Source organism: Prionailurus viverrinus, chromosome C1, assembly GCF_022837055.1.
Source record: "Prionailurus viverrinus isolate Anna chromosome C1, UM_Priviv_1.0, whole genome shotgun sequence".
Classification (NCBI taxonomy): domain Eukaryota; kingdom Metazoa; phylum Chordata; class Mammalia; order Carnivora; family Felidae; genus Prionailurus; species Prionailurus viverrinus.
The window spans coordinates 193,675,794-193,692,648 of NC_062568.1; the positions used below are offsets into that span (position 1 = coordinate 193,675,794).

At 41.8% G+C, this 16,855-nt stretch overlaps 1 protein-coding gene across 3 annotated transcripts in view; it reads right to left on the reverse strand.

Moving 5' to 3' along the window:
• Positions 1 to 9,531, reverse strand: part of STX12 (syntaxin 12) — a 42,973-nt gene extending 33,442 nt beyond the window's left edge. For 2 of the 3 annotated variants that reach the window (XR_007154959.1, XR_007154958.1), the window contains exon 1: positions 9,300 to 9,531. Coding sequence is in view for 1 of the 3 variants with exons in the window: in XM_047872107.1 (XP_047728063.1) it covers positions 9,300 to 9,417 (118 nt within the window). In the remaining 2 variants the exon portion in view is untranslated. The remainder of the gene's footprint in view (positions 1 to 9,299) is intronic. The other variant, XM_047872107.1, reaches the window with a different exon arrangement.
• Between the last annotated feature and the right edge of the window lie 7,324 nt (positions 9,532 to 16,855).

Consider the following 16,855-nt stretch of genomic DNA (forward strand, 5'->3'; position numbering starts at 1 on the left):
TTTTGAGAGAGAGAGAGAGAGAGAGAGAGAGAGAGAGAGAGAGAGAGAGAGTGTGTGTGAGTGGGGGAGGGGCAGACAGAGAGGGAGACAGAATCTGAAGGAGGCTCCAGGCTCTGAGCTGTCAGCACAGAGCCCGACACAGGGCTCAAACTCACGAACCATGACCAGAGCTGAAGTCAGATGCTTAATCAACTGAGCCACCCAGGCACCCCCCCCCTTTTTTTTTAAGTTTATTTATTTTGAGAGAGACAGCATTAGTGGGGGAGGCACAGAGAGAGGGAGAGATAGAGAATCCAAGCAGGCTGTGTGCTGTCAGCACAGTCTGATGTGGGGCTCAAACCCAAGAACTGTGAGATCTTGACCTGAGCCGAAACCAAGAGTCAGTCACTTAACCAACAGAGCCACCTGGGCGCCCCTCCTCATAAAATATTTACAACTATGTGAGGATGAAATGATCTCTGAGTATTCCCATCACTCCTCAATGCTAAAATTCAACAATACGAATAAGCATAGTCCCAGAACGATGCTATGTAACCAAGGAGTGTTTTTGGCAAGCCAGAGTTTGGTTTAGAGAGGTTCCACGTGTGTACAGATGAGACTGGACTGAGTTTGTGCCTCTGGAGGGCAGGGACCACATTCTACTCATTTTTGTATTTGTGTAACCACGCGCGCGCGCACACACGCGCGCACACACACACACCCCACACACTCCCCCCTCCAGAAAATAGTTGGTTGAATATATGATGACACGTTACGGTAGATCTTTAAAAAGTTCAAGGAAACAGAGCTCCTATCATTGACTGTCTTTATAAAGTGGAGCACTCTCCTTAGAGACACTAGAGATATGTCAAAGTATCAAGTTATTAATCATCTATCAAAACTTATTAAATACCCAGGGCACCTGGCTGGCTCAGTCAGACAAGCATGCAACTCTTGATCTCAGGGTCGTGAGTTAGAGCACCACGTTAGGTGCAGTGATCACTAAAAAATAAAATAAACTTTAAAAACTTTATTAAATAGGGGCGCCTGGGTGGCTCAGTCGGTTGACCGCCCGACTTCGGCTCAGGTCATGATCTCCCAGTTCGTGGGTTCGAGCCCTGCATCAGGCTCTGTGCTGACCACTTGCTCAGAGCCTGGAGCCTGCTTCAGATTCTGTGTCTCCTTTGCTCTCTGCCCCTCCCCCGCTCATGCTTTGTCTCACTCTGTTTCTCAAAAATAAGTAAATGTAGGGGCACCTGGGTGGCGCAGTCGGTTAAGCGTCGGACTTCAGCCAGGTCACGATCTCGCGGTCCGGGAGTTCGAGCCCCGCGTCAGGCTGATGGCTCGGAGCCTGGAGCCTGTTTCCGATTCTGTGTCTCCCTCTCTCTCTGCCCCTCCCCCGTTCATGCTCTGTCTCTCTGTGTCCCAAAAATAAATAAACGTTGAAAAAAAAAATTTTAAAAAAAATAAGTAAATGTAAAAAAAAATTTTTTTAAGCTTTATTAAATACCCTAGAGAGCAGTGGGAATTTTCTAGCACATGGGGGGAAAATCAATTAAAATCAGTTGTTCTTTGTGTATTCTCAGCTGAGAACTTTTTCATCTAGATTCTCCTGACTTCTCTTGTTTGTTGAGGTTACCTGAATTTGTTGGGGGAGGGTTATGAAAGTGCAGGAGAGGGGGACTTATAAGGCCATTTGCTAGCTAAGCACCAAAATCAATCTATGCCTCCATCAATTCTTTCTAAATTCCTGAATATTAAAGCATTTTCCTAAAAGTTTCCAGCAAGACTCAGGTATCAGATACCCCAAAACTCAAATCATAAGGGGAGTAGTGTCTTACTTTACTAGAATCCAAAGAAACAGAATTTTTTGTATACTGCCCTCCATAACCACCAACACCAGGGGGTTACTAAAAACTAATGACTCAATGAGGGGCGACAGGGTGGCTCAGTCAGTTGAGCATCTGACTCTTGGTTTCGGCTCAGGTCATGATCTCAGTTTGTGAGTTCGAGCCCTGGGTCAGGCTCTCGGCTTTGGGGAGCCTGCTTGGAATTCTCTCTCTCTCTCTCTCTCTCTCTCTCTCTCTCTCTCTCTCAAAAATAAATAAATAAACATTAAAACACAAATAATGACTCAATGAGCCATCTAGTTTCCATTGAAGAATTTCACCCCTTAATGAGCTTAAGGCACAAAAAGGAATAGAATGTTCACATATATAGTTATTTTCACTGGAGTGTACATAAAATATCAAAAAGTAAAGTGATATTTTTGGAAAGATTTTTATTAAATGGGTTGAATCTAAAAGGGTTTTCTGGTCATCTTGACTAATGAGAAAACCCTTTTTCTAAGCATTCTAGTAAATAAAAGTTTTACCTTAGACTGATTTGCTACAACCTTTTGGATGAAAAGAATCCTCTATGAAATGCTGCATAATCCTGGAAACCAGATGACTAGGCCAAATGGAAAGACAAGTCCTTCAGTTCTGTGTAAGCAATTTTGTTATTTTTAAAACTAGACCTCAAGTTCCATCACCGATATCCTATTTTTAAAAGCATGTCCTGGCTAAAACTTTTATGAAGACTACAAAACAAATCAACTTATTATACATCACAGTTGATATCCACACTGCAAACTACTCTATACTGAACACTCTTTATGTACTTTCAGCTGATATCAGTTTTAAGCAGAATCTGAATCTCCGAATGAACCTAAATCCAAACCAAGGTCTAGTCATATCAAAGCAACTACTGTCATAGTATATTAAAAAAAACAAATATAAATTCAAAGAAAAAACATTATTTACACCAAATGGGAAAATGAAGGCCTATGTGGTGATTAAGACAATAAAGTCATCTCAGTGTGTTACTCTGAAAATTAGGTTTATATTCTGTTTTCATACAACGAAAATGACCTGACTTTAAAAAAAGTAGCCACTCTATTACAATAGGAAAGCTCTAAACCAAACTGAACATGAGCACTAAATATCAAAGGTCAAAATATGTAATGGTTAATTAAGAGCACAGGCTCTGAATTAAGACTGCCTATGTGTTACTCCTGGCTCCACTACTCCTTAGTGTTATGATCTTTTCTTTTCTTTCTTTGTTTTTTAAGTTAGCTCTATGCCCAACGTGGAGCCTGAACTCATGATGCCAAGATCGAGAGTCACATGCTCCACTGACGGAGCCAGCCAGGCGCCCCGACTCAGCTTTCCTATCTTGAGCAGAACACTCCACTCCTCTGTGCCTCAGTTTCCTCACCTAAAAAATGGGAATAACAAGAGAACTCTCATACAGTTTTTGAGAGAATAAAATAAGATAATACGGGGCTAAATTTAGAACAGTGTCTGGCACAGAAAAGAACTCAATGAAGGATAGCTATTATTATCAGACTCAAGACCAAGAACAACATACTCAGCAATGATAACGTCAATTAAGTACATACTGAATGCCAACGACATAACCATTGCTGTGCCAGACACCGGAGCTAAAGAGAACTATACAATGCATGCTGTCTCTATCCCCAGAAAACTAAAAGTAATCTCTCTAATTAGAATGACAAGGTAAAAAAAAAACAAACAAAAAAACACGAATTAAAGAATACTGAATATAAATAAATGCTAAACTGTGAAAGAAAAGTGCCTGTAAATTTAAAGAAAAACAACAACATAAAAGGATAGTTAACATTTCTTAAACATTTACTATGTTGCAGGTGCTGTTTTAAGCAATTTTCATAATTACCTCATTCAAGTCTCAAAGCCCTATGAAGCAGATTATTTTTTACTCTACTTTAAAGATGAGGAAATTGAGAAATAGAGCGGTAAAGCAGTATGTCTACACAGGTAAGTAAGAAGCAGATCTTGGATTCAAACCCGGGCAGTGTGACTCCTGAAACTGCTCACCTAGCTACTAAAGCATAGTGGGGCAGGAGATTCGACCAATAATATCACCATTTACTGAATGTCTACTATGTGCCAAGCACTCTACTTTCAAATGCCCCATTTTAACAATTCTATTCATTTCACACCTGGGGTTGCAACAAAAAAGGGAAATAAGCTGCCCAAGGTTAACAGTGCACAGAGGGGCGAGGACTCAGTCACCGAAGGGCTGACCTGAAAGCTCATGCCCCTTCTGACTTCACTTTCTTTCAAAAGCAAAGGAAGGCTTAGTTGCAAGGGGTAGGATTTAAGCACAACTCAGAGGATTTGTATAATTTAGATAGTGAGGTAGGGAAAGATATTAAAGAAAGGAGGAACAGAAGGTGCAAAAACTTGAAGCAAAAACCAGTGTTTAAGGATGTTAAGAAAAATAACCTGCTTATAGCAAAGAGTGAAGATAAGTAGAAAATATGGCTAATTTGGGTTAAGATGACAGAGACTGAGTCGGTAGAGCAAATGACTCTTTTTTTTCTTTTTAAATTTTTTTAATGTTTATTTCTGAAGGAGAGAGAGAGCGTGAGTGAGGGAGGGGCAGAGACAGACAGACAGACACACACACACACACACACACACACACACACAGAAGCCCAAGCAGGCTCCAGACTCTGAGCTGTCAGCACAGAGCCTGATGCAGCGCTTGAACTCACGAACTGTGAGATCATGACCTGAGCCAAAGTTGGACGCTTAACCTACTGAGCCAACTGGGCGCCCCTAGAGCAAATGCCTCTTAATCTTGGGGTGGTAGGCTCAAGCTCCACCTTGGGTGTAGAGATGGCTGAAATATAAAATCTTAAAAAAAAAAAATGATGACAAAGAGTGAAAACAAAGAAAGTTAAGATATGATGCAGCAGACAACAGAGAGCCACCACAGGCTCTTGAGGAGGTGAGTGGTATAATCAAAACAGGATTTTAGGGGCGCCTGGCTGGCTTGGTCAGTGATTTCGGCTCAAGTCATGATCCTGCAGTTCATGAGTTTGAGACCTGAATCGGGCTCTGCGCTGACAGTGCAGAGCTTGCTTGGGATCCTCTGTCTCCCTCTCTCTCTGCCCCTCCCTCACTCACGCTGTCTCTCTTTCTCTCAAAATAAGTAAATATACTTAAAAAAACAAGCCAGGATTTTAGACATACTGCTGATACATTATCAGGATGAATAAGAATGGAAACAGGGGCGCCTGGGTGGCGCAGTCAGTTAAGCGTCCGACTTCAGCCAGGTCACAATCTCGCGGTCCGTGAGTTTGAGCCCCGCGTCGGGCTCTGTGCTGACTGCTCAGAGCCTGGGGCCTGTTTCCGATTCTGTGTCTCCCTCTCTCTCTGCCCCTACCCCGTTCATGCTCTGTCTCTCTCTGTCCAAAAAATAAATAAACGTTGAAAAAAAAATTTTTTTTTAATAAAAAATAAAAAAAAAAAAGAATGGAAACAGAGACACTGAGAGTTTGCTCTGCGATACACATGCTGACATCATGAAGATTTACGAGATGGCAATGAAATAAAAAGCAAATGGCAAATGCAAAAATAACTTTGAAAGACCACCCATGGGATTTCACAGTAATCAGTTTTAAAAATTCAACTGCCTTTTATTTATTTATTTTTAGTTAAAAAAACTGTTATCAATAAATAAGCAATATTAAAGAACAGCAATGCTGCTCTTGGAAGCAAAGCTAACTTGGAGGCTATTAGGTCTTTTCCTATATCTGACACAGCAATACTTGCCCAGACCCTTCACTCCATAATAGGCAGAGTTAAGTATATTTCTTCTGTACCCCACACATACTGATAACAACCCTTGTTGTACCAGGCAGTCAGCCTTAGCTGTATCTATATCAACTCACATGGTGGCCTGCCATATTTCAGCTGATATGCTCAGTAATTCCAAACCTACATCTGTGGCTGGACAGCTGAGAAAAAAGAATAGCTATTCTCTCAAATTTTCAATGGGTAGAGTGCTTGCAGGGCTCTCTGGACATGGGTATATGTCTGTGAGCTCAATTTGAGAGTGTATACTTAGTATGTCTGCCATGTCTGGGAGAGGTTTAGGGAAAGTCACCAACCTCATAACAGGGTAGAAGCAATGTCACCCTACTAATTTCAAATTCCCCATTCCTCATCTAACAACCCTAAGGGAAGAATTCCAACTCACGCTGCCTAGGGTCATAAGATGTGGTAGGTACCACCCAGTACAAGGAAACTGAGGCAGTAAGAGTTCAAAGATGGCAGAAAAACCTCATTCACTTTAAATATACTATTTATTAAGCATCAAAACCCTAGGGGTGCCTGGGTGGCTCAGTCAGTTGAGCGTCCAACTTCAGCTCAGGTCACGATCCCATGGTCTGTGAGTTCAAGCCTCGCGTCGGACTCTGTGCTGACAGCACAGAGCCTAGAGCCTGCTTCTGATTCTGTGTCTCCCTCTTTCTCTCTGTCCCCTCCCCCGCTCATGCTCTGTCTCTCTCTCTGTGTCAAAAATAAATAAACATTAAAAAAAATAAAAAAAGCATCAAGACCCTACATGATAAGATGTTTGGCTACATCCCTGACTTCTTTTCTTACTATGCTCCCCTTCTTTAACTGCAGTCCAGCCACACTAGCTTCCTTGCTCTTCTTTGAACACACTAAGGTCTTTGCTCTTACTATAACCTCTGCCTAGAATGCCTTCCCCCAGCTACTCACATGGCTCTCTCCCTCACTTCATTCAGGTGTCTATTCAAATATCACCTCCTCACAGAGCCCTTCCTTAACCATCTGATCTAAAATACAGAACACCCACCCTCTTTCTCTCTCTATTCTCCATCCCCTTACCCTATTTTCTTCATGGCATTTAATCAATACTGGATATTTATATACGTATATATACACACATAGGTACACACACATTCTCAGGGCAGCAATTCTGTCTGTCTTGTTCATCACTCCAATCCCAGCGCACAGAGGGTGCTCAAAGAATATTTGTTGAGCAGTACATGTATGAATCTATCATATATTTGGGACTGAGATAAGTACTAGAAATATAAAGATGAATAAGTCATGCCCCATGCTTCTTCAAAGGAGCTAACAATCTAGCAAGGGAGGTTAGACACCACATGAGAAAGTTCTATGGCCTCAGGTATTCCCCACTTTCCTATGGAGAGTTAAAAAAAAAAAGGGGGGGTCACTTGTAAGTTGAAGGGCTGCTACAAACTGTAATATTAATTAAAAATTATAAAAAAGCTAATTACTGGTCATAAGAGACAGATGTGGTTTCAAATTCAGGTATTGCCATTTATTAGCTCGGTAATTATTTAAACTTTCTCAGTCTGCTTCCTAACCCATACAAAGAAATAATATTGGTAGCTACTTCACAGAGTAGTTAAAAAAAAAAAAAAAGATAATGCATTTAAAGCACTTTTTGCATTGCCTGGCACACAGTATGTACTCAAAAATAACCTATTAATGTTATGAACAGTTGACTCCAATGATCCCTTGAGCCCAACACCCAACCAACAGCTAAATCCTGTCAAGTCTATTACCAAAGAAGCCTATCCTTTCCTTCCTTTTCATTTTCACAGCTCCTAATTGGTGTCTCTAATTCCAGTCTCTCCCTTCCAATTCAATATATATACTCCTAAAGAATTAAATCCAAGCCCCCTTAGTTTAACACTTAAAGCCTTTCAGGTTTGGGCCCCAAATTAACTTTTCCAACCCAATTCTCCACTACTTTCTGGAGTCCACTCCCGCAGCCAAATTAAATCACTCTACTTTCCTATGTATACCCCATACTTTCCCACCAGCATGCCGTGTGCATTTTATTCCCTTCTCTACTGTCTAAAATTCGAATCCTTCCCACCACTTTCTGGACCTAGCTCAAATGCCATAATGCCTTCCCAGGTTCCTCCCAAATGAAAATGGTATCATTCTCCCCTGAACACCTGCACAATGTTATTATATACCTCTTCTGTAGTACTGATCACTTGCAACTTTGTATTTCAGTTGTTACAACTCCACAGGCTCCCTGTTGAAAGAATCCATGCCAGTTCCTACACTTACCACATGCCTAATACTCAAAAAACAAAACAAAACAAACAAAAAAAAAACCCACATAGGATGAATATTTCAGACATTAAGATTACATTTAGCCTCAACAATAAACTTTCAGCCTTGAAGTAGACTCTTGTGACCTAACTGGTATTACAGCTCCCTCACAAAAGGAGGAATTACAACACAAAATACTATACTTTCTAACCAGTGGTCATATTAATTTTTTTTTAATTTCTACAACATACAGGCCACATATTTATTCTTCCTTCCACTTCCATATCACCCAGTCTCACACTCTTCATCAGAAACTTTCCCCCCTCTTTATATAGAACGTAATTATAATTCAGGACCAGCTGAGTTCTACCTATTAAAAGAGTACAGCCAAGCTCACAAAAACACAATAATAAATGAGGATTCTTTCCAAGTCAAGTTGTGCTGCTGACCTGTTTATAAGGTTCTGAGATGATTTTCAAGCACAAGAAACAGGCTGTATTTGACTCAATCAATTCAATCAGTCCTACTCAGAACCTAATGATGGGGAGGTGGTTTTAAGACAAGCAATGGCATTCTGAAATCCGCCACTAACTCTGTCATGTCTTACTTGCTGTGTGAATGTGGCCAAGTCCCTGAGCTTCTCTGTGTACGAGATTTGTTCAAAAAAGCGGCTAAATAGGGAAGGAATGCAAAAACTTCATCGGCTTGAAATCCAAAAATACGTGCACATCTTTTGCTACAAAAGACAAAATCATGTAAATCCAAATGTTTTCGGTGAATTCTCTTTATTAAAACAGAAGTCACCTCGTCCCTCAAATACAAGTTATTGTATCTGATTTCCAAATTCATCACAGGGAGAGCTGGGTATTAAGTCACCCAAACACATGCCCTCTCCACTTCCCTTAATTGAAAGCTGCTAATTTCCAAGGAGCAAGAAGCTGAGCGGAATGTAAACCTAAAATCTACATCAGTAAACAACTCCTGATCCAAACTGGCCAAAGAGGAAAGAGAGGTGGGTGGGGGGAAGGCAGATGACAGGAAAAACTCGGCTGATCACTGCGCCTAGTCAACTCACTCACTATTCCCGAGGTGACACACACACCCCTCCCACCCTAGGGCTGTCAGGACTGCTGTTTCGGCCCCAAGACCGTGAGAGGAGAACACCAGAGAAGAAACTCAAGCTTCAGCTGGGGCTCGGGACCCTCGGGGAGGCTGGGCCTGATAGACTCGGGGATGGCAACCCGCCGCCCCCACAGGAGAGAGCCCGAGATGGCCTCAGGTGTGGCCTTGGCCGTAGCCTCGGCCGGGCTCCGCGTCCCGGCACCCTCACCCAGGCCTGTCCCCGGGACGGCCCCTGCCCCCCAGCCCTGTACCGCGGCTCACTGGCTTGGCTGATCCGCTGGATGTTGCCGCTGCACGTCTGGATGATGCTGTTGAAGTCCCGGAGCTGGGGCCCAGAGGACCCCGGGGTCCGATACATGTCTAAGGGACCGTAAGACATGATGAGGAACTGAGGCCGACTCGCCCTGCAGCCCTTTCCTACCGGAAGCAGCCACCAGACTGGACCCGCACCCAGACGGGGAAACCGAGAAGAGAAAGGGCGGGGGAGGGGGCTAGGGCTGCGTGCGCACTAGCCCCACCTCCACGCAGCGCGCATGCGTCCGTCCCGCCCCGGGCCACTGCGCAGGCGGCGCTGGATCTGGTGCCCGGGACAGTAGCTTAGAGACAGGACGCATCCGCTTTGGAGAAATGGGGCGGGGCGATGACGTCATACGGTTGGGGCTCGGATTGGAGGAGCTGGTGTGACAGTGTTGTTGCTCGCCAGAGCACGGTGACAGGAGGCAAGAATTTTCGATTAGCATAAAATTGCACCGATGATCTCAGCCCTAACATCCTAGTCTGAGAATTCAGGCCCAAATATGGGAGAATTCGACAACCTTGACCCTCAGATCCGTAACCAAACTCCTGAAATCCCTCACTCTACTTCCATCCTCTAGGGCTTTCATAGTATTTGCGGAGCACTTTTATGGTTTACAGACGGCTTTTATTTCTTCCTCCACCCCTCTTCTAACCTAAACAATAAAGCGATGATAATATTTTTTATTGAGAACATACTATGTATGAATCTTCACTGCAATTCGCTGTTTATAAGCTCTATCATAGCAAGGGACAATGTTCTAACTATATTTTTACCTTCGGGATAAATAATAGACAATTTTTTTTTTAATGTCGAAGTGAAAGGCCTGAGAAAATTAAAACTTAAAAGCTTAAGTTACGGGAAAACTGAAACCTAACCAAGCTTAACCAGCTTGTTCCGCTTCTGTACAATTGCTTGGCGCGCCCATGTATTTCTGATCAATCATAGTTGCCTGGCACAACTGTGTATTTCTGATCAACCATTGTTACTTGGCACATCCGTGTATTTCTGATCAATCATAGTTGCCTGGCACAACCGTATATTCTTGATCAACCATTGTGACTTGGCACATCCGTGTATTTCTGATCAATCATTGTTGCTTGGCACATCCGTGTATTCCTGATTTCCCCCATGACTTGTTTGTACCTGTCTATAAAAGGGGTGTAAAAACTTCTCTCAGGACCTCTCGTCGTCACCGGCAACGAGTGCGCGGAGGTCCAGGTTCGAACCTGCAATAAATGACCCTTGCTGCTTAGCTTTGACTCTGGACTCTGGTGGTTCGTTTTTGGGGGTCCCTTAGACTCTGGGCGTTTCAGAAGCAAAGTATTTCGACAAAGTAAGTTCTTTTCTTTTGCAAAACTTAGAAAATTAAGACCACAGCAGTCAATTTGCTTTTCTGAGATTTGACTGCAAAACCCAAACACTAAGACAACTCCATCCTCATGTTGGTTCTTCCCTAAAATGCATTCTCATATTCCTAAACTCATTGTCCATCTAAATCTTTCCCAAATAGCCTCTTAATTTACTATGTATCTCAAACCAGGATTTTGGGGAGAACTAGACTCTCAAATTTTAAAAATCATTCTGTAAGTTATTTGGAATGTATGACCTCAATGTTCCCACAGAAGACTGCATTTTGTGAGCTTATTGTAAATGGGCAGACGTCGGTAGGATTTTGGTTTGGGAAGAGATCAAGATAGGGAGAAGTGAAGGGGGAACTGGCGGTGTTTATTTCCTGAGTTCTCCACCCATCCCCACCCCAGCCTATTTTGAAATGTCTGGGAAAGGTCAAAGAGAGGAAGCTGTTTGCCTGTTTGGGAGGAGACCCCAAATGAGGGAATAAGCCTGCGTTCAGCCTTAGAGATTTTGTAAGCGAAGCTGTTTCTGTGCAGCATTTATAAGAGCATTTCTTTCTGTACAGAAAGGGACAGATGACATTTGGGGGCTCTGATTCTGGTTAGTAAAACGCTACCATTTCTTAGATCCATATGTCAAATCTTATAGCAAATCATGTCAATTGTACTTTTTTACCTATAAAATAGTCTTGAGTATTTTTAATTTACATTTGACTCTAAGGTGAACTTCAGTAAAGGTATTTTTAATCCTAGGAACTGAAGACATAGGGTTTTGTTATTGTTGTTTTTTTGTTTGTGTTTTTCTAATGTTTTATTTTTGAGAGAGAGAGAGAGAGTGCTAGGGGGGGAGGAGCAGGGGGCGGGGGCAGAGGATCAGAAGCGGGCTCTGTACTGACAGCAGCCAGTCCAGTGCAGGGCTCAAGCTCACAAACTGTGACATCATGACCTGAGCCGAAGTTGGACACTCAACTGATTGAGCCACCCAGGTGCCTGTATTTTCTCCATCTCAATAAAAAGTGGTTTTCTATCTGTGTCTTGTGCTATTGTGTGCTATCTGCCAAAGCAATACATTTATGTCTTGCAAATACTAGATGTCAAATGCACATTTATTATATTTATACATAAATAATAAAAAATAACTACCATTTTTTAAATACCTATCCAGGCAATGTGAACACCTTTTACAATTCTTATCGGTAACCCCCAAGATAAAGCCTATCTGATAAAGACCACCTGTGGTCTGACAAACTTAGGCTTATCAACTTAATGCTGCAAGGGAGACTGCACACCAGAGAAATCACGGGGCATCTCACCTAGCACAGGAGGAGATAGAGTTATTCTAGGATTTGGGGGAAAGATGGAGTGTAGGTAAAATTTAAAAGAAGCAGTGTTTTGATAGCCTCAAAGCACAGCAGGCTACATGTAAGGGGATTATCATCAGGCCTGAGCTAACAAGAGGACTCGGGATCTTGTTTCCTTGGAAACTACAACGTGAGGATAAATGTGGAATGTTGTATCTGGAAACCCCTTATCTGAAGCTCTGCACCTGGGTTGGAAATCGAGGCTGCTCCTCTGTGTCAAAGTAACTCAAATCCTCCAGGCAGGAGTGGAATATTCCATTCTTACTGATCTTTTAAATGGCAAATATTCTGAAAATCTGTGATTTTTCTGCATTATGTCCTTTTGTTAATTGACAAAAACAATTCTCATGGTTTGCACCCATCAATGTGAGATTAACTCCTTGGTAACAGATAAGGAATCTGCTGTTCTCTAGAGGTTCTGGGTACTTGCTCAATGCTATACAGCTATTAAGTTCAGAGCTGTGATTCATACATATTCTATGACACAACAATTCTACCCCTAACTAAATACTCAACAGATATGAATACCTATGTGTTCCAAAAACCAAGTATAGGAATGTTCATAACAGCATTTTTTAGGACTAAGCATTTTTATGGATTTATTTTTATTGAGTTATAATTGACATACAATACAATGTCATGTACAGATGTTAAGTGTTCAAATCAGTGAATTTTGACATTTGTATGCATCCATGGAACTAGCACCCATATGAAGATATAGAATATTTTCTCATAATCCAGGGAAGTTTCCTTGAGCTGTGCTCCTTTCTATCACATATTTTATGGGGGGGGGGGGGAAGGAATGTAGCAAATGGGTCAGAGTTGTACAAAAACAAAAACATCAAAAACTGCAGGTTTGTGCATATTACTCTATCAAGTTGTGCTCCTTTCTAATGAATTTCCCTCATCCCCAGAAATAACTTTCTAATTTTTATCACTACAGATTTGTTTTCCCTATTCTTGGACTTCGTAGAGATGGAGTCATATTTTATGTATTGTTTAGTGTTAGGCTTATTTCAATTAACATAAGATTTTTGAGACTTATCCACGATATTGCATATATCAGTTGTTTGGTCTTTTTTATTGCTGGGTACTATTTTATCATACAAATATACTACAATTTGATCATCCATTCTCTTATTCATGGACGTATGGACTGTTTCCAGTTTGAGGCTATTATGAAGAAGGCCAGAGGAGCATTTATTTTTACTAATTCCCACCTGGAAATAACCTGAGTGTCCATCAACAGGATAGATAAATTGTAGTAGTATTAGAGAACACAAAAATAAATGTCCTACTGCTATGTAAGCAACGTGGGTGAACTCATGCAAACATAATACATAGTGGGACGCCTGGCTGGCTCAGTCAGTGGAGCATGCAACGCTTGGTCTCTGGGTTGTGAGTTCAATCCCCACGTTGGGTGTGGAGCCTACTTTAAAAAAAAAAATAAATAAATAACATAATGCATAGCCAAAGAAGCCAGACAAAAATGAGTACATTCTGTATCAATCCATTTTTCTTAGATTCAAAATGAGCAAAATCATTTTATTAAAAGTCAGGATAGTATGTAGTTAGTTTTAAGAAAGAGAGGGAGGAAGCGCCTGGGTGGCTCAGTCGGTTAGGCGGCCGACTTCGGCTCAGGTCATGATCTCATGGTCTGTGAGTTGGAGCCCCACGTCCGGCTCTGTGCTGACAGCTCAGAGCCTGGAGCCTGTTTCGGATTCTGTGTCTCCCTCTCTCTGACCCTCCCCCATTCATGCTCTGTCTCTCTCTGTCTCAAAAATAAATAAACGTTAAAAAAAATTTTTTTTTTAAAAAAAGAAAGAGAGGGAGTACTAGGAATGGGCACATGAGGTGAGCTTCTAAGATGCTGGTAGCAGTCTTTCTTGATTTGGGTGGTGATTATATGTATGTGTTTACTTTGTGAAAATTCATCAAGTCATATACATGTGATGTGTCCTCTTCTGAAGTATGCTATGCTTCAGTAAATAAGTTTCATATTTTAAAAATAGAGTGTCGGGGCGCCTGGGTGGCGCAGTCGGTTAAGCGTCCGACTTCAGCCAGGTCACGATCTTGCGGTCCGTGAGTTTGAGCCCCGCGTCGGGCTCTGGGCTGATGGCTCAGAGCCTGGAGCCTGTTTCCAAGTCTGTGTCTCCCTCTCTCTCTGCCCCTCCTCTGTTCATGCTCTGTCTCTCTCTGTCCCAAAAATAAATAAACGTTGAAAAAAAATTTTTTAAAATAGAGTGTCATTATGACCAATATGGTAATCTTTCTAGGGAATGGGAAGGGTCAATGGAGATACAGTATTCACTTAGGTTGCAGTGAAGGCTGGATTCAAATTAGGACTCATCATACATTGCTAGTGGAAATGCAAAATCTTACAGCCACTTTGGGAAACAGTTTGGTAGTTTTTTAGATGAAAACAAATTTACCATATGATCCAGCAATCCCATTCCTAGGTATTTTACCCAAGAGAAATGAAAACACATTTTTATATAAAGATCTGTACATAAATGTGTAAAACAGCTTTATTCATAATAAACCAAAGCTGGAAATAACTCAAATTTCCATCAGCTACTGAATAGGTAAACAAATTGTGGTACATTCATACAATGGAACACTATTCAGCTATAAAAAGGATCAGACTACTGAAACATGGAATGGATTAGTGAGACATGCCCAACACGGACGAATCTCAAAAGCATATGCTAAATGAAAGAAGTCAGGCACACAATCATATTGTGTGACTCCACTTATGAGACATTCCGGAAAAGGCAAAACTGTAGGGATAGAAATCAAATTAACGGTTACGGGGTGGGATGGAGTTGGGGGCAGGGGATTAACTGCCAAGGGGCATAAGGGCAGTTTTGAGGTTGACAGAAATGTTTTATGTCTTGATTGTGGTGATTACACAACTGTATACATCCATCAAAACTCCTTAATCTATATACTAAGATGGGTAAATTTTATTGTATGCAAATTATATCTTATTAAACTTAAAAAAAAAAAAAGGCAGTGCGGTGAGAAGAGCCAGCGCAATGAAGTGGCATTCATGAGATGGGTAGTGTGGAGTTGCAAAAAGGATATACAAGTTGTGGGTTGCACGAATGTTCTGAGGGCCTAAAAGTGATCTTGGGATAGGGTAACAATGGAAGCAAAAAACAAGTGAACATCCATGTTTATTCCAATGTGTGACTCTATTACTTTCCCTCTCAGGAGACAGAAAATGTAGATTCTGTAGAAGCCATCCAAAATAATCGCTTGCAAAATCTAGCGCATGCTATGTGCCAAGTACTGTCCTAAAGACTTCTTATATTATTTAATCCTCACAACCCTAAGTAGAGACAGAACTCAAACCCAGGCAGCCTGACTTCAGAGCTAACCATAGCCTGACACGATGTCACTTTTCAAGTAGAATTGATAACCCTGTTGCAGAGACAACCTGGCAAACGGGAGTAGGCAAAGTAGTCATTGATTCCAGGAAAAGCTAAGGAATACGAATTGCTTTCCCCAAATTGATAACTTTCATTTTTGGCTTCAAAATCTAGAGGTTTTACTCAATCGTATAGGCCAAAGGGCAATGTGGTAGCCAGCCTACAAGATGGACCCCAATGATTCTTACCTCCTGGTATGTACCCACATGGATGACACCGTCCCACATTGAATAGTGTCAATAATTTGACCTCTGTAACCAGTAAGCTATTGTAGAAATGATGGAGAGTGACATCTGAAGGCAGATCATGAAAGACATTGCAGCTTCTACCTTGCTCTCTTGGTTTTAGTCTGGTTCCAAAATCTACTCCCTTTCTTGGCTGATTATGTTTTTTAAGATAGTCACCACAATAGCTATTCAACGTGCTCTTCTACTTTGTCATCTTCTCATTAAGAGAAGGGATTTATGTCCGCTCCCCTCAAGTCTGGATGGACTTCTGTTCGACCAATAGAGTACTGCAGAAGTAAGTTAATGTGACTTCTGAGGACAGGTCAGAAAATGTATGCATCTGCAGCTTTGTTTACTGGATCCCTTCACTTGTGTTTGGGAGTCTGGAGCCACCACGGAAGAAGTCTGATTACCTTGACCCACCATGCTGGGGAAGGCCAAGCTATATATGGAGGGGTTCCAGGTCAGTGCTCCAGTCAGCATTACTGGACTTCCAGAATCCCAGCCCGAGCACTAAATATACAAATAAACAACCTTTAGAGACGATTCCAGCCCCAGGAAGTATCCCTCAGCTTTTGAATCTTCCCAACTGAGGACCCAGACATTGTAGAATAAAGACCAGTCAGCCCCACAGTGCCCTGTCCAAATTCTTGATCAACAGAGTGTGGGCATATTTAAATGCTTGCTTTAAGCCACTAAATTTTGGGGTAGTTTGTTATACAGAAACAATAAGCAGGATATCTTGCAACTCCTGAAAGTTTGGGCCTTCCCAAAAACGGCCCCTCCTCCAAGACCTTTGAGCTGGCCGTTAGTCGAAGACAGCTATACTGCAGGTAACTTATGATCTCAAACCGAAAGAATGGAACTAAAGCCCTAAACTTTGAGGGTTGAGTGGCTGAAGACCTTCCTGAAGAACTAAATATCCTTCTCTGTTTATACTCTATACTTCCCCTACAGTGATTTTTAAGGCTGAGAAAATGGATAAATGGATTTACACAATGAAGATGGTCATAAACATAGCCTACCGCCTTTTCTTTTTCGGGCTGCTGTAACAAAGTTTCACAGACTGCATAGCTTGTAAACAACAGAAATTCATTTCTCAAGAGTTCTGGAGGCTGAGAAGTTCAAGATCAAGGGGCCAGCAA